Here is a 16,753-nt window from a genome sequence, read left to right on the forward strand (position 1 = left end):
AGATTACAAACACAGGGCTTTAATTTGCGATGTTCCCTCTTTAGTCGCAGCCTTGCACAATATCTGAAAACGATGGGACAACGCTAGTTATTAGAACATGGTCATTAGTTGGTATTGTTATTCGTGAATTAAGACCCAATAACACTGTGCTCCCCTGTAAGCCAGATGTGTTATTATTGACGTTTAATTGGGCATCACGTGGCACTCCTCCCACTGCTATTGGGGGTATTCATTGGTGTGCTCTCCGGCGCACTCTTCGTTGCGGCAATTCTAACACCCTATAGTCAAATGACACGTCACCTTTCTTGCCCGTCCTATTCTGCTTCATTTTAGCGCTGCCCATCATTCTAAACCTGGCTTAGCACGCAATGTAAATTACCAAAGCGAATCACCAATGCATAAAATAAAACTAACAGGCCGATAAATCATTTATATTTCGAAGCCCTGAATCTTTCCGACTGAAAATTTTAAAACCTGATAACCGTAGAGCGGGTTCCCGCATCTTTAACGTTTACGCTGTTTTAAGTTTCCCAAAGCACAACACTGGGTTGAGTAGCTGCTCTTTTTCGTCTATTGCAGCTTCAAGATGCGAAAAAACGAAAAAAAAAACAAAATGAATTTCTCCACGGCCTTGGTTTATAAATGCACTATCTTCTTTCTATGGGGATGCAAACCAAACAAAAAAAACATCGTCGTTCTTTTCATATTTATTGCTGATTTCCTCCCCAAGACATGTTTTCTCTGGGGATTAGTTTGGAACCAGGAAGAGCCGGATTTAAAGCATGCGGAATTAGGTAACATACAATCCAAGCATCGCCTCTTTTTCTTCGAGTCTTCCATTCGGACAGCTGCTTTAAGTAATGCGACAACGAGAGGGGAGACGGCGACATCGTCACCGCCTTGACGACGTGCGAAGGAACAGTCGGAATGAGCCTGAGGATACAACGTTGATGGCCCTGCAATGAAATGGATAGATGAGGCGTCTTTGAACGGGCAAGCTCCTCCGATGGGGTGTTTTTTTTTCTCCCGAAACGCGAAGAGGCTAGAGTTATCCACGAGCATTACAGAAGCGATAGGAGGAACTCGTTCGACTTTTTCTGTTCTGCCCTCGCTTTTTATGTAGGAAGAATGCTGTTTCTTTACTCTTTGTTTGTTTGCGGAATAGCTCATGCTTGTCTTTTTGTCGTCCCCGTGTTATTTTCTAGCCGCTCACTTTAAACACGAAGCCGGTTCATATGTGCGTATGTGGCGCGGTGGTTGTGAGCGACGGTGTGAACAGTTGTTCCGTATGTCCTCACGGTTTCTGTTATTGTACTTCAGAACTGATTTTTGTTACTGTCAGGAGCAAGTTAGTAGTCAGATTCATGGAGGTTACCAGCATCTGTATAGGAAACTCTTTTTAAATTATCAACATATGTTGCGAATAACTGGAATTGACGCTATCATTAACAGCGCTAACCATTGAAGGGAGAAATAACTTGGTTATAATGAAGGGCTTGCGATCGGGCTAGTTGGTATTCCATAACGTTTACCTTAAGCGCAGAGAAAAACAGGGACACAGTAGACAAGGACAAGCGCTCGTCCTTGTCTACTGTGTGCCTGTTTTTTTCTGCGCTTAAGATGAACGTTTTGGTTATAATGAATAAATATTCCGGAAGCGGAGGAATAGGCAAGATACGTGGAAAAAAAAATTCCGCCATCTCCACGAAGTGAATGATGATGAGAGGGGTGAAGCAAAAATGCTTATCGGTAAAACCGTGAAACATTCGCCCGCACATCATATAAAGACTCGACACGTCAAGCTTTCCACCGCTCTCCGTTGACGAGCCCGTCGACGACGTCGATGTTTGTGGTGGTTATGTAGCGGTTGTTTTGGACGATGACAATCTCCGTGGGTAAGTTGGTGAATTCGGTGTGTGACATTTTAGCCACCTTGGCCGTCACCTTCTGCAGAGCGTCTTGTGTCGTGTACCCCCGGTACGTGTCTTGAGCTCGCATGCGACGAACGACAACCTCTTCATCGACCTCTTCATCGACCTCTTCATCGTCCTCCTCTTCTCCTTGTTGGGTAGCAACGAACGCGTTGAACGTTTTGTCCTCTTCGGCCAATCTTTGGTTGGCCAATCCCTAGGGGGATCCTGCCACAATCATCATTAATGTGCCGTGCCGTATACAGCAGCAACGAGGGAGGGGACAGGGCCCGAGCAAGATGAGCTTCGCCCCTAAAACCTCGATGGCAAAAGGAAAAATTGCCTCGACTTCGTTCCAGTGGCAAGTTCGATAGCATAGGACCGTAATATATTCGGCCATATATACGGCGTCGTATAGGCGCCATGCGATCACCTGGCCAAGAAATCAGGCATCTGACTGGAGCCTAACCCCCGTACTAACCTTAAGTGCCGCTCATTAACTTATTGGCTGCCCTTGCGTCAAAGGGTTTTAGGGGCGAAGCCCCGTAAGTTCTCGGTCGGTTGGCATCTCATGTCGTCGTCGTAACCGTCGTTTCATGTAGTCACGGTACTAAAGCACCGGGACACTCGTTTACGCCTCGCGCTGGAACGCTTCCTAAGGCAGTCGTTTACGCCTCACTCTAGAACACTTCGTGCTTCAAAGGCACGAGACTTTTACAGCAAAGCTGTATAGCTCTAACCCCCAACGGTTTCATCTCCATTGTCAGAAACATACGAAGAATACACTTATACACTGCATGCTTCGCCCCTCCCCAGGTTTCACGTTAGTGGAGATGGTCCGTGATTTTTTTCAGGTTTCTTTTTTTGTTTGTCTGCACTCACACATGTACATATTTCCATTTAGTGGTTGAAAAACTTCCAGAGTTTGTATTCGTTGCGCTATTTTTGTGGCTTACGGTACCTGTTGTGCAGAATGGCCTGCAGCAGGGATACTTGCCTGCATGCTTTCTTGCGTTTCTACATTATTTTAGAAATTCTGTTCACAATACTGGTGCACTCGTTTTCTCGACAAGATAGTACGTCGATCGAAACAAACTTATGTTTTGTGTTCAGTGTTATTTACATGATAATAATTTGTTTATTATCAACGAGCACATACAGAGGTAAAATAAGCACGCCAAAGCCAACAGGTGGACTTGTGCAGCGTCGCCCGGCAGTAGCAGCCGTCACTTCTGTCGAAAGTACTCATTGATAGCGATAATTGAATACAGAGATAAACGAAAACAGGAAAGAAATAAAGGAAAGTGTAGGAAAAGAATACAAGCTAAAAAAGACAAACAAAAAATGAAGACAAACAGAAACGAACAAAAATACAGTAAATCAACGTTGGTTATAACAACATTGTTAACATTTTTCTCATCACCAAGAAGCAATTAGAAATTAAAGAACAAGTCAAACGGTCGCCGCGCACACATACATAATTGAGCAACATTCTAAAGCTAGAATGGCAGCACTCAAATGTTTTTGCGTAGTTGAAGGGAACATTTCGTCAGGCAATTTATTGAAAATAGCAGGTATACAATACCGCCTTGCAGCCATTCCGTAATGGGTAGGAATATTTGGCGTCTTATAACGAGGTATGTGCCATTGATAACAATGACTGAATACAGACAAAAAAAGGAAAGAGAAAAAAAAATAAAGGAATGAGGAAGAAAAAAAGAGAAAAGAAAGACAAACAGAAAGAAATATACAGTTAATCAACATTGGTTATAACTACATTGTTAGAAATTTTCTCTTCACTAAAACGCAATTAAAAATCAAAGAACAAACCAAATGGTCAATGCACACACATACATACTTTAGCAACATTCTATGTTTGAATGGCAGCATGCAAATGTTTCCGCGTAGTTGAGAGAATATTTCGTGCGGCAATTTATCGAAGATAGCAGGTATATAATACCGCCTTGCAGACATTCCTTAATGGGTGCGGTTCTTTGGCGTCAAACAACGAGGTATCTGCCACAGAGGTACAGGTTTAAAATTAAGAGTTCGGTAATCCGTACACCGGAATTATATTAGCCCGACGATTTGCTTAACAAAATATCAAATGGCGGTAAGTCGCTTGCCTTAAATGCACTGTCCGAATCAGGCACGTAACTTACAAAGGACACTCTTAGATAGGTTTTTTAATGTACTGTTAACTCTATATTTCCAGGCAGTGGAGTTTCTGAAAAAAAAACAGCACATGCCATAACGGAGAACGCTATAGGCCAAAGTTTGAGCATGTATTTTATAACAGAGAAAGGCAGAAATATTTTTTAAATTGCACAACATGCAGGCAGTACCTCAAGGCTTTTTGACATATCTGAGTCATGTGTGTGTTCCAGGAAAAATCGCCATCAAAATATACCCCTACGTATTTGACACACGCCACAAAGAAAACACTGGTACAGGAACAAGATGCACAATTTGATGTGTGTATCGTAATGAAGCAGTCAATTTGCTCTGTTTTCTGTCGAGTTCGGAAAAAAACTAGACGTCTTTTTACAGGATTGATTGTTATTAAATTTGCCTCCACCCGATCGGTCTAATTACACCTGTTAAATACCCAATATTTCTGCAGATATCACCTACGTGTATGTTATCAAACCTTGATGATTTGTTGCGGCTTAAACTACTGACTATGCAAAGGAGATGACTTATCAGGCTGATCAGGAGATCAGAAGATGACACATGATTGGGTAGCATATTGTGACTTGCACACTGACCTGGCTCGTTTTGTTCCAATGTAAACGTTTTATTGAATCAGTTGGCTAGGTCAGAAGTAGCGGAACCATAGTTGCATTCTACCATGTTTTTTTTTTTTTTTTGTAGACAGGCGTTCGTTAGCTGGTAACTTATTTACTAAAGACCAAGTTTTAGTCATATTGCGACTAGGCGCTTTGAATTGTTCGGCACAGAATTGCATCTTTGAGGAATGAATCTGCACGGTCTCTCTATTTATTGCCATACGGAACTCGCGGCAAAGCGCTGTGTTATCAGGGGCTCGGTGACACTTTTCCCAAAGCATATTTTTTTCTTCTATCAGCGCCAAAACATCAGGGGTAAGCCATTGATGCTCAGCCATACGTTTTCTTTATTACTTCCGTTTTTTTACGCGCCTCCTTCATCGGGCCTAAAGTGCGAACGAAATTGTCATGTGCAATGATGCTGTTATTATCTTGAATGGAAGAATCCCAGCCAAAACTAGCAATTTGTTTATCAAACATTGTTTTATCTTAAATGGCTACAGTATGAGTAGGGGCCGGTGGCAAAGAGTTGGACTTGGTTAACTGGCCCGCAACAACGCAGTGATCTGCTAATTACAGCCCTGGCTGTACAAGAAAGGTCGGATGCTCGCACGCTTAGATGATTAATACTTGTACGAGTGAGATTATCTTTCAGGAACTCCTCCCTTGTGAATTTTCAGATCAGAGGCCCAATACTAAATTCGGAAAACGTGTTCAACAGCTATGTTCAACAGCTGATCGCTCACTTCGTAGCAAGTCGAAGTCCCCGATTATGCTCAAGTTGCCTGAGCTGAAAGTTTTTTTGCACACCTCTCGCTGTTCTTCTGTAAAAAAAAGCACACTTTCGGAGGGGGACGATAATCAACTAGTAAACGAGTTATAAGATCATTTTTGGATATCTCAAAAGCCAGAGCTTATATACCCGATTAAAATGCAACGTTAATATTTGAAACTAACAGACTTTGCTTAACGAATACGGCGATACTACTACGTCTGCTTCGTTTGCGTGTAAGGAGAGGTTCGGTGTATCCAGGCAGACGGAAGGTGCCGGTCAGGTCATCAGGGGCATTATTTTTTGTGAGTGAAAAAACAACAACTCTGCTTGAATGGAGTTTCTAGATTATAGCAAACTCATCTGTGTGTTTTAGAATGCTCCGAATACTGATGTGCAGAACAGTTCACGAGGTGGAACGCAATGGTTGGAAAGCCTTGAGGAACACATCGAAATTTTAAAATAATGACATTTTTCCTGCCTGAAAGTAGTAATCTGAAACAGGCCAGGCTTCTGAGGTCAGAACGTTAAGCTGCGCTAGAGTACACTAAGAACGTTTTGAATTAAATGAGCTTGTAATGTATTATTTATTTATTTATTTATTTATTTATTTATTTATTTATTTATTTATTTATTTATTTATTTATTTATTTATTTATTTATTTATTTATTTATTTATTTTACCTGAAGGTATAACACATTGCTGAGGGGAGCAGCTTACATAGGAGAGAAAATAAATAGAGAAACGCATGCAACAGGTGTATCAAAATTGTATGCACACAGATATAAACACAAAAACAATGCAACAATATTAAAAAGAAACAAGGTTACAGTATGCGCGATAATCGAAATAAACACAGAAATAAATGTAATCAGATCAGGCAAAATAAAAAAGACTACAACCCCGAAGTACAATCAGAACCGGAAAAAAAAAAAACGCGATGCTGGAGTGTACAGTACAAATGCATTCCTGGGTTTGCACAATACTAACTATGCTTCCAAGAAATTCTTCTATTCTTTTGACCTAATTCACTATAATAGGAAGCAGCAACTGAGACGAGAAAAAGAAGACAGAGTGCGAACTGCTGACGTAGAGCCGCGAGAGGATCCGGTTCCCCGAAGGGCTCGTCATCAAGCTCATTAGCGACACCCTTCCTTGACAGCCCGTTTGGCAGGCCGCTTCTGGCGTCGTTATTCAATGTCACCATTGAGCTAGTTTCGCATGTTTCTGCGTTAATTACGCGGTTCCGGCAGAGTTCTGTTTCGGGAGTGGTCTGAAGCAATCGGTCAGTCCGAAGTGCAGAGAGCCGTCATTCTGTTTCGCAGCTTTATCATTTAAGCCGCGTAACGAATAACGCTTGCTGACACGATACTAGTAGTGTTTAGTGTCGCGATAGCTAATTCCCCATAACGAGCTAAGTCAGTGTATTTCAACGTCTTAAAGCTCGTTTTTATACCAGCGGCTGACGCAATACTAGTCGTATTTAGACTGGCGAGCAATAATTACCTATAGCGAGCCGAGTCAATGTATTTTAAGGTCTGAAAGGTTTTTCTTAGGTGAGAAATCTTAGCTCACGCTAATGGGGCAGACCTCGTCAGCAATTTTATAACGATTGGCCGGAAGGCCTTCCTTGCAAATCGTTGACAGTGCTCACAGATGAATGCCTGCCTTTTCTTAGAGAGAGACTGCGCGCATGGGTTGATTGATTGATTGATTGATTGATTGATTGATTGATTGATTGATTGATTGATTGATTGATTGATTGATTGATTGATTGATTGATTGATTGATTGATTGATTGATTGATTGATTGATTGTGAGGTTTAACGCGCCGACGCAACGCATGCGATGAGGCGCGCCGTAGTGGAGGGCTGCCTCGCCAGTTTGAGGCTCGGACTGATTTTCACGCCTTTGTCTAGCTTCCTATTTTCCGCCCTCCGCAGACGTAAGTGGCGAGCCGCCCTTTAACTTTATGTCCCCACATCACCCTGGCAACATCGCCGGCGTTACGAAGGCAGCTTTCTTTACTCGCTGTCTCCTATCTGTTTTTCTGTGCTCCTCTGTAGCTCGCTCTGTCGACGGATCGACTGGACTTTGCGTAGCGACTGGAAAGTTTTGCCGACATGAACCATCTGTTGCTCACACGTTAAAAAGCATATTTAAGGTGGAATGTTGGCATTATGTTTGGGAATAGCTACTGACGGATGAATTTAGCGTGTGTATGAGGATTAGTAACATAGAAAACAAGACCTGGATAATACGGCATGACAAAACTTCCCTCCATTTGTTGTTATCTTCACGCAGAGGCGCACAGGGAGTGCGGCAGCAACGGAACCTGGCTGCATGGCAACTGGACAAACTACACGGAGTGCTTGGGTCTGCTTCCCCAGGTAGGTTCCTAACGTTTTTTTGACGAGCCTGAACTCGACCAGGTGGCGCTACCCTGTCTCTGGCAGGTCGTTAATCATTATCCTTGCTTTGGCTCGGTCCCGACATTTTGCAACGCCATTGATGAGAAACCCTGCAGTGAGCTCTAAGAATGTCAGACTAGTTCTCCCATCCTTTCGGGCACATTGCACAGGACATAGTGACTAAAAGCGCAGAAAAACGCAGGACAAAGAGATGAATTACACAGGACGAGCGCTTACTAACAACTGAGTTTATTGAAACCAAAATCTCGACACAACACACCCTTCCGGCCCATCATGCACACACGCACAAACAAAACGTACGTGTTTAAACAACAAAATCGTGAAGGAATCAGTAATCATACATGCTCCGCAACAGTTGGCCAACGTTCCGCGCGAATGTTGGCAGATCGATAGCAGCATGACCGAACGTTGTGAAGCCAAGAGATTCACCGCCTATTCACTGGAAGCTATCCTCAAGGTAGGCGAATTCCTCATTAAGAAGGGACAGAGATAGAGCGCTGGCACAAGTTTCGTTACTATTGCACAAAAAGATGACGTAAGCCTCCGCCACCTCGCGAGTACATTGCTCAGAGCGCCCAAATAGGATTTCATGTCCTTTCGCAAAAACCCGCCATCGCCTTCAACTGTTCTGAATGACTTGAAAGTTTCTGCGAATTCAAGTCGACAGGGCGACAGTATGTCAAAGAGGGTGAGTACAGTGTAAGGAAGAGAGAGATGACAAACTTTAATGGCATAAAGCATTATATGGTGGGTGAAGTCTCTATACGTAGAACCCGATACACCTCAGTGCCACCTCCATAGGGGTTGAAGCGATTTCAGATCGTCGACACCAATCTCTCATACAGCCGGAATCGCACTGCTTGCGCAGACACCACCACGTAAATAGGAACAAATATTTTAAGGACAAACGCTTTAAAGACCGTTCTACCACGCATTGTCCCTTTTTATGGGAGATTAGCAATCCTGTTAGGTAGGCCTTTGAAGCCCTGATTATTAAACAAAGAAGCTTCGTATTGAACTTAGGCCAACTTGATCATGCCTGCAGAGAGCGGGAGGTGGCATAGACTGTCTCGATCAACGTTAGCTGCCGCATGCGTTGTGACAAGCTGTGTCGTAGTTATTCCGACGCCGGTATCTTGGACAGCATAACCGGGAGGCCAACTGCTCTCCTCCGCCTCCCTGACGCGGAAGGCCGTCTTTATGTGTTCTTTTTGATCCCGTGCGGGACGTCAGAAGCACAGTGCCGCTTTTGCCTATGGAGTGTCACAGCCCTATTTTATCTTGTGCAGTTGTCTTGCCAATTTTTAATTGGTCTTTAAAATCCTAGATGTCGTGATTTTAATTTGTTTCTGTAAGAGCCAGTCCAACGTTTATTTTAAACTAGAGCACCAGTTATGGACTTGTGTGTTTCCTCCTTTGCGCTAAATATGTTGTTGACTTGTGTGGGCTCACATTCAGGGAGGGCGTCTGCGTATGTTTGCGGGGTTTCCTGCATCGACAGTGGAGCTTATGGGGCCAGTCATTTGTAGTCTACAGCAGGAACGCGTATCCTTGAAACTGAGGCAGCACACATTTGATTAGCTCTCGACACGGCTTATTCAGGATGCTTTAAGCTTAAATTAGTTCTTCACAGCTCACAACTGGGACGAATAATTCAGTGCCCTTCCACTCTGCGAAGAAGGATGACCAGCGAAGCTGTGGCGGGTTATTTTATAGTCGTCTTAGCGGCTGACTGTCATATAATTTGTTTCCGGATGGCTCGTGTAGAACGACAGTTACAGCCGTTCTCTGTAACCGTACTCCCTACGTAGAAGGTCATGTATTTACAGCAGACAGTAATTCTGTAACGTTTATGGCTTCGCTGTGAACTAACTAATGAAGACAAGTAAATGAATCTCATCGTAATGGTAGAGTCGTTTATCGGGCAATTGCTGCCTAATTTAATTCGGGATACTTTAGATAACGTTTAGGAGTTAAAGCTGTTCTCAGTAATGACACTCCCTCCGTGGATGGCCCTGCTTCACAGTACAACACGTTATGTGGAAAAGCCAGCTTACAAAGACCAAACCCATTTTCTGAAGGTAGGCTTCACTTCGAAGTAGAAAAGCATTGCTGAAAACACATTCTTTTCAGGCGCAATAAAAGCGGTCTTATCAGGCCGTAGGACCGCATTTCTATTTTTTATATTTTTTTCTATAGTGGGAACTGGTTTTGCGCGGCGGAGAAACCTGCTCCAGGGAGCGTGTGTCACGATACCAGCAGAGACCCTCGTCAGGGCCGGGCCTAGAACAGCTATGCTGTTAAAACACCATAAGGAGTGGTCGGTATAGTACGTCTCACAGCTCACGTTATTGAACTCATTGCCGCAAGCCGGAAAAACACCACTATCTATGCTAATATAGGATCAACAAGGTGGTATTGTAAAACTGAAAAGTGTGTTCCCGCGCTCCGACTGCTCAATCAAAACGCAGTGAAGCATCCCTTGAGCAAACTTTCTCCTATCTCGACAGTAAGCCCTCTTGAGGAAATTTAGGTGAGGCGAAGTGAACTGAGGTATCTTTGAAAGAGATATTCGGAAGTTTAATTCCTCCATGAAATCAAAATACCTTATATTCCCAGCATCTGAAGCGCTGAGGCATCGAAAACTCTAACAAAGGGCCGCATTTTTCTTGAAAATGTTGGAGAAATGTCGTGAGCTTTCGTTATGTTCGAAATCGTATGACAAACACTGTAATACAAGGATATGGAGGAGCGAATGTACCACAGGCGCTAAATGCACACAGTCTGAGCACCGCTAATGTGTTTTGATGTATGCTGGCAGTGAATCCCTTGATGTTGAAGAAAAAAGATAATTCTACGAAGCCCATTTTGTAGAAATGGCGTTTTATTTCCAACATAAAATGGGTCTAACTTCAAGATTTTTTGTGTCGGAGGTGTAGAAGGGAATATGGGCCTATTGTTGCAGGTATTAGTCGCGAGTGCATGCGTGCATGCGCGTGTGCGTGTGTGTGCGTGTGTGTGTGTGTGTATGCGTGTATACATGTGTGCGTGCGTGTAGTCTCTAACCGCTCAATTTATACGATGTTATCGAAGAGAAGAAGGGTACAGCCAGCTTTCTGTAACGTCCCTCAAAGTGGAAGTTATGTCAGTACTTCGTTACGCAACGAACGATGTCGTCTGCGTCAAGATGTATGAGACTTGGCGACTTGAAAGTTGGTTGCTACCCAACTGCCATTATTATGTTCCTCTGACCGTGGCTGAGCTTTAAAAATAACCACTGTTTTGCAAACGTGAGGGGATTCGTCTCCTGCTTCTTTAGGAACCAAAGAAAGGCTGCTGGAGTGCTTGGTTACGTGTTTACATCAACAAGGGTTCCTCTATTTCACGCAATAAACATCTACTCAAGGAATACGGGTACCCGGATTCCAGAACACTGGGTTAACAACTGTTTCTTTTTCTGTCTCTGCTTCCGTGCGCAGTCCGAGCCGAGCAACATTCCTGCCATAGCCAGCTACATTCTTCTCGTCTTCTCTCTCGTGTCCCTGGTGGCCCTATGCGTCACCTTCTTCATCTTCACCTACTTCAAGTGAGTGCATCGGCTACTTCGTCTATCGATGGCACGGCCAGAAATAGCAAACCAGCAGCAGCGGCTATTGTTGCCCGGTGCCCGTTTTGATGAAATTCTACTTCCCGCTATAAGCCAAGGCAATAATTCATCACTCCTGGAAATATGATAAGGGCTTCGCATTGTTATCCTGTTTCGTAACGCTACTTTCAGTGGAAAGCGGAAGAGAATTAAGTCTGGCCGGGTGGAAGACATAGTAAAACAGATTGAGAGGTAACAGGTAACGACAGAGGTCACTCGTAGAGTTCATCGCGAGCGAAATGGCCACACGTGTACTTCTACATTTACACACCACCCATGCAGACGAAACATGACATATGACACATTTTCAAACGGATGATGAAACACAAAACTGCAAGGCCAGTAACAAACTAGGAGGGTGACCTGTAGGTCGTGCCTGCATATGCACATATGGCACGTACCCCCATCTAGATTTTGTTCGGCTCGGTTTAAAAATACAAATACAAGATGCTGAGCACAAAATATTGTCTTTGTGGAATCATCATAATTACGTAGGTGAACGTCTCAACAGCTCTTAGTGGTGGCTGTACCACCTCAGATTGTCATCTGCGAATTTTAAGAACGACGTTAGCTTAAAAGCAGTATTTGTTAGTCCATAGTAGGATAACAGACAAAAACTTTTTGCCACTGTCGCTTGAACAGAACTTTTTATTGCCCTAAAACCATGAATATTCGATCATGTACACTTCATTCAAGTGCATACCAAAACTCTTATTCAATATCTGGGCCTCTTAACGGTTTCTTACAATACTAAAAAAAAATACACTCACCCGCATTTACTCATCGAATACGCGCAAAGTGTTTCAAAATCTTCTACGGTGCTTTTATCTCGAGAAATGTGGCATTCCTAGAGCGCTTCAATTTGTCGTTCCTTGGTGTTTAAAAGAAAATACCCCCCCCCCCCTCCCCCCACACACACACTTCAAAAAAGAAGAAATTATGATGAGCTCGTGATCCTTTGCCTCCGTCGGGAGTATTTCACAGTTTTTTTATGTTCCATTTTTTCGTGTAGCCTGTTAGCACAGGGGATTTCATTTCATCAGTCCACAAAGCGGCTATGCTTGTCTGCATTATTGCCTGCTTCCTTTGCGAAGGTTCCGGCAGCGTATTTAATGGTTTCAATTGCTTTCAGAGAGCGGTACTACTTTCTTGCTCACTCATCGCAGTCTTGCATTATAAAGAGTTCTGATCCCTCTGGAAAAAAAAGATCCTGATTAATATTTCCTTACCTTCCTCCTCCATGGAAAGCCGAACCTTACATCCGTTGTTTGAGCGTTCGAACTGCTTTATGCTAACAATAACTATATTTGAGTTCAGAATGTCGTCAGCAGGAAGCCGTTTTTATAACAGCGGGGCGTCTATAGAAAGAAGAAAAATACCGTGCGCCCTTATTTCAAAGGAAATTTTCGATGGCGTCTCGGACTACAAGTACTGAAGAAATTGCAGGCAAGTGTTTGGGCTTGTTGGTTCATACTTCATACAAAAAACAGCGCTCAAGACGGGGCACGAAGAAGGAGGCTACAGGAGCGCTATGTGTATGTAGCCTCCTTCTTTGTGTCCCGTCTTGAGCGCTGTTTTTTGTATGATGCAGGCATAAGTCACCTTTCGAAATTTTCTTTCAATAAATTCGTGCGTGCATGTGTGCTTGTTGCACTTATAACGCTAACGGCAGCTAATTCTCAATCATTTTGTCCGTCTGTCTGTCTCTGCGTGTGCGTGTAGTGCTTCTAACGTAAACGGCAGCTCTTACGACGTAGTCGAATGCACTTGTGATAGGAGGTCGGAAAGTCAGAATGGCGATCATTTAAAACTGAGATCAGTAGCCGACGGATGCTTCGGGCTAACATGAGGCCTGTGATCAGGCTGACAAAGATTGGGAAGCAAAGGCGTGGTTCATACAAGTTAACCACAGGGAACAGCTGGGGCAGAAAGATTAGGTGCCGCAGTGTTGGAACGGGGAAAGCAAGGAAGGGGCTGTCAGCTTCCAGGTGTTCATAGTGTGCCTTCAAAAAGTGTGTGGGGAGCGTTGATCCCTACGGGCTTCCCCATTCACGCTCAACTCGAAGTGGCAGGCTTTAGTACAACAATACAAACCAAATTTATAAATGGTACTCGCAGAGCGAAATACTTCTTTAGGGGCTTGAGTACGAGGGCAGATAGCCTTTCTTTTTCTCTGAAAAAGTGCCTATTTCTGTAGTATTTTTTTTTTTCATGCATGTTGAACTTTCTGGGGCCCTACTGCGAATAGGTGCCGCTATTTTAAGAGTGTGTTCTCAGGGCAACTTTTCGTCAGTTGAAACTCTTGGTACAGCCAGACTTCAGACAGCGGGCTTTGAATTAGCTCTGCAACGTAACTAAGGCGGCGCTTACTTGCTCACGCCTGTGCAGAGTGGAGGCAAACTTGAAAAAAAAAAAGAAACCTAAAAGGCAAGCAATGTCAGTGAGTTGAGACTTGCCTGTAGCAGCTACACTAAGTCGAGTTGTCAAACCCCCTGGAGAAACAAAAGCGGTGATTGATCACACTGACTTTAGGCGTCATACAAGTTGAATCAGAGTCGGCGGGCATCATCTAAAAGTAGCCCAGACATGAAAAAAAAGACGTCTATAATGGATGGATTGTGGTTCAATACACACCGGGTTCCTTCGTTTTAGCTCGTCTCGCCTACGTCGACACCAATGACTCGTCAAGGACAGTAATCTGGCCATTTGGGTGCACTTTCCGCGAGTGAACGGTGGGTGATAACAACGCTGCAGACAATAACTTTGTTTCTTGTTTAGAGGCTGAGGCAACCCCGGCAATTTTCACAAGTGGGGCCTAATGGGTTCCCGAAAGAGCCTCAGACAGATTGCGTCTTAACCCGTGATCCGCTTCTTGCTCCCTTAACTTGTTTCTTCTAATTTTCGCCTACGTGGCATATAAGGTATATCCAGCCCCATTGGATTCTAGCATCTAGCTGCTTGTATTTAGAGCTCGGCTATTTTTTCTGTTTAGCTCGGATTGGGTATCAACTTTTAATTTTTTGTTTCGTTACTGAGAGAAGTTGGACAAAAGCTTGACGTTTACTTTGCAAGCTTATTCCGATTTTTTCTTTGTATTTTGAAAATCCCGCCTCTATCTTCACAGCAACGACTAACAAGTCTAATGTTAAGAGGCCAGAGCTGGGGGAAGATATCGCTGTATTTTACAAACTGGTGACAACCCGTTCGCCCCTGGGCATGGTAGCTCTGTTCGAATTTCAATGTAAACCAGTTGTCAATCAAACATACCCGCCGCGGTGGCTCAGTGGCTAAGGCGTTGCGCTGCTGAGCACAAGGTCGCGGGTTCGATTCCCGGCCGCGGCGGCCGCTTTTCTGATGGAGGCGAAAAGCAAAAACGCCCGTGTGTACGAGATTTCGGCGCACGTTAAAGATCCCCAGGTGGTCAAAATTAATCCGGAGCCCTCCACTACGGCGCGCCTCATCGCCTGCGTTGCGTCGGCGCGTTAAACCCACAATCAATCAAAATCAATCAAACAAGTACACTGTTGAATCTTAAAACTGCGTGTTCAAGTAGTGCTATGCATAGCATTTTTTTTCAATTTTCATAGTTGTTTTTAGTTTGGTGTGACATATTATTTTTAGTTATTGCATAAATTGTTCTCGATTGAGAACTTGGCGGTTTTTCCAAGTTTTTTCAGGGCTGCTGGTGTCGTTTTACAATTTTTTAATTCGAAGCGCAAAGAAGCCGTCGTCGCATTCAGAGCCTTAATTCGGTCACCTGAAAAGATTTGGGCAATTCAGCGAAACTCTTGCAGATTCACGATTATCCGCTCAATTGCAGGCCTCTTCATCGACAGGCTTTTGTTGAGGTTCAATGTTAATCCAATAATTACCCCAAGAATTGGCTCCCCGCTGAACTGTGCCTAAACCTGCTTAGCAGGGCAATAAATGGGCTCTAAGCCACAAACCAATGCTTTAGGCGAAGTTCTCCAAGACTCACTTCTCGCTATCTACCGTGGGCAGCTTAGCTAGGCTATTAGAGGAGCCTTCGGGCATTAATGTAGGTATTAAGGAACTAAGCGATGTTTCAAGAACAGGTGAGGCCTTTAAGGAATTGAATAGCGGGCATATTCGGTATTATCGAGTACGCAGAGAAAGGAAGAAGCTTGGGATGAATTCTTGATCCACAAAGAGATTGTAGGGGATCTTGACGAGTTCTTCAGCATTAGCGAAATAGCCACAGCCATTGTTATCAAGCTAAGCGGAAGGTACTACTTAAAGGTAGACTAAGCCTATGCATCAACTTCTACAGGTTTTTCCGCTCAATTTAATCCGATCGCCATAGAATTTAATCCAAGTGCCATCTAATTTACCCAAACGGCATCGAATTTATTCCAGGTGCCAGCAAATTTAATCCAATTGCCAACCAATTTAATCTAGCTGTCGGGAGGTTGTTCACGGGTGTTTTGTGCGGAATTAGGCGCAGCTTTCTCGGCTTTGATGCGTGCGGTGTGATGAAAACGTGGTGTTCCTTGATGCCTTATGTGCAAAATATATGCGCGCAGGTTAACGGACATTTACTAATACCCGCAGACCAGGAGAGCGGTCTCGTTTGATCCGTTGGTGGCGTGTGGTGATCGTGTGCGAAATCGTCAGAAATATCGTCTGCTGGCGTATTGTTACCCCAACAGATTTTCCAGCGTATTTTTATGCGAGCAGACGACACTTCTGTCGCCAGTAGGCGATATTTATGACGCTCTCGCAGACGATATTACGATTCGGAATAATGCTTAACGCTGCAGAAAAGCATTCAATTATTGAAAATAGTAATGAAAAGGGCATTTAAGTAATGTGCCTTTATCAACGGAGCTTCTGAAGGCGTTGTTGCGCGAAGATCAGAGGATATTTCTGACGTGTGTTACCGACGGCGCTCTCGCATGCGATCAGCTCACAGCAATGGTCTGCACGTGTTATTAAATGTATATTAAGCAGTTCGTTTAAGATATTTTGCACATAATGGATCAAGAAACACCACGGTTTCGCCACACCACGCGCATTAAAGCCGGCAAAGGTGGGCCTAATTCCTCACAAGGCACCCCTAAACAACCTTCCTGATAGCTGGATTAAATTGGTTGGTACTTGGATTAAATTCGCTGACACATGGTTTAAATTCGATTGAGTTTGGATTAAATTAGATGGCACTTGGATTAAATTGTATGGCGAT

At 43.8% G+C, this 16,753-nt stretch overlaps 1 protein-coding gene across 1 annotated transcript in view; it reads left to right on the plus strand.

The window, feature by feature from the left end:
• LOC144169957 (corticotropin-releasing factor receptor 1-like) overlaps positions 1–16,753 on the plus strand; it is a 172,844-nt gene that overhangs the window by 118,629 nt on the left and 37,462 nt on the right. Inside the window, exons 3-4 of the mRNA XM_077699420.1 lie at positions 7,777–7,862; positions 11,384–11,490. Coding sequence (XP_077555546.1) covers positions 7,777–7,862; positions 11,384–11,490 — 193 coding nt within the window. The remainder of the gene's footprint in view (positions 1–7,776; positions 7,863–11,383; positions 11,491–16,753) is intronic.

The sequence above is a fragment of the Haemaphysalis longicornis genome, unplaced genomic scaffold, assembly GCF_048455015.1.
Source record: "Haemaphysalis longicornis isolate Haplotype H1 unplaced genomic scaffold, Haemaphysalis longicornis Haplotype H1 scaffold_2, whole genome shotgun sequence".
NCBI classification, from domain to species: domain Eukaryota; kingdom Metazoa; phylum Arthropoda; class Arachnida; order Ixodida; family Ixodidae; genus Haemaphysalis; species Haemaphysalis longicornis.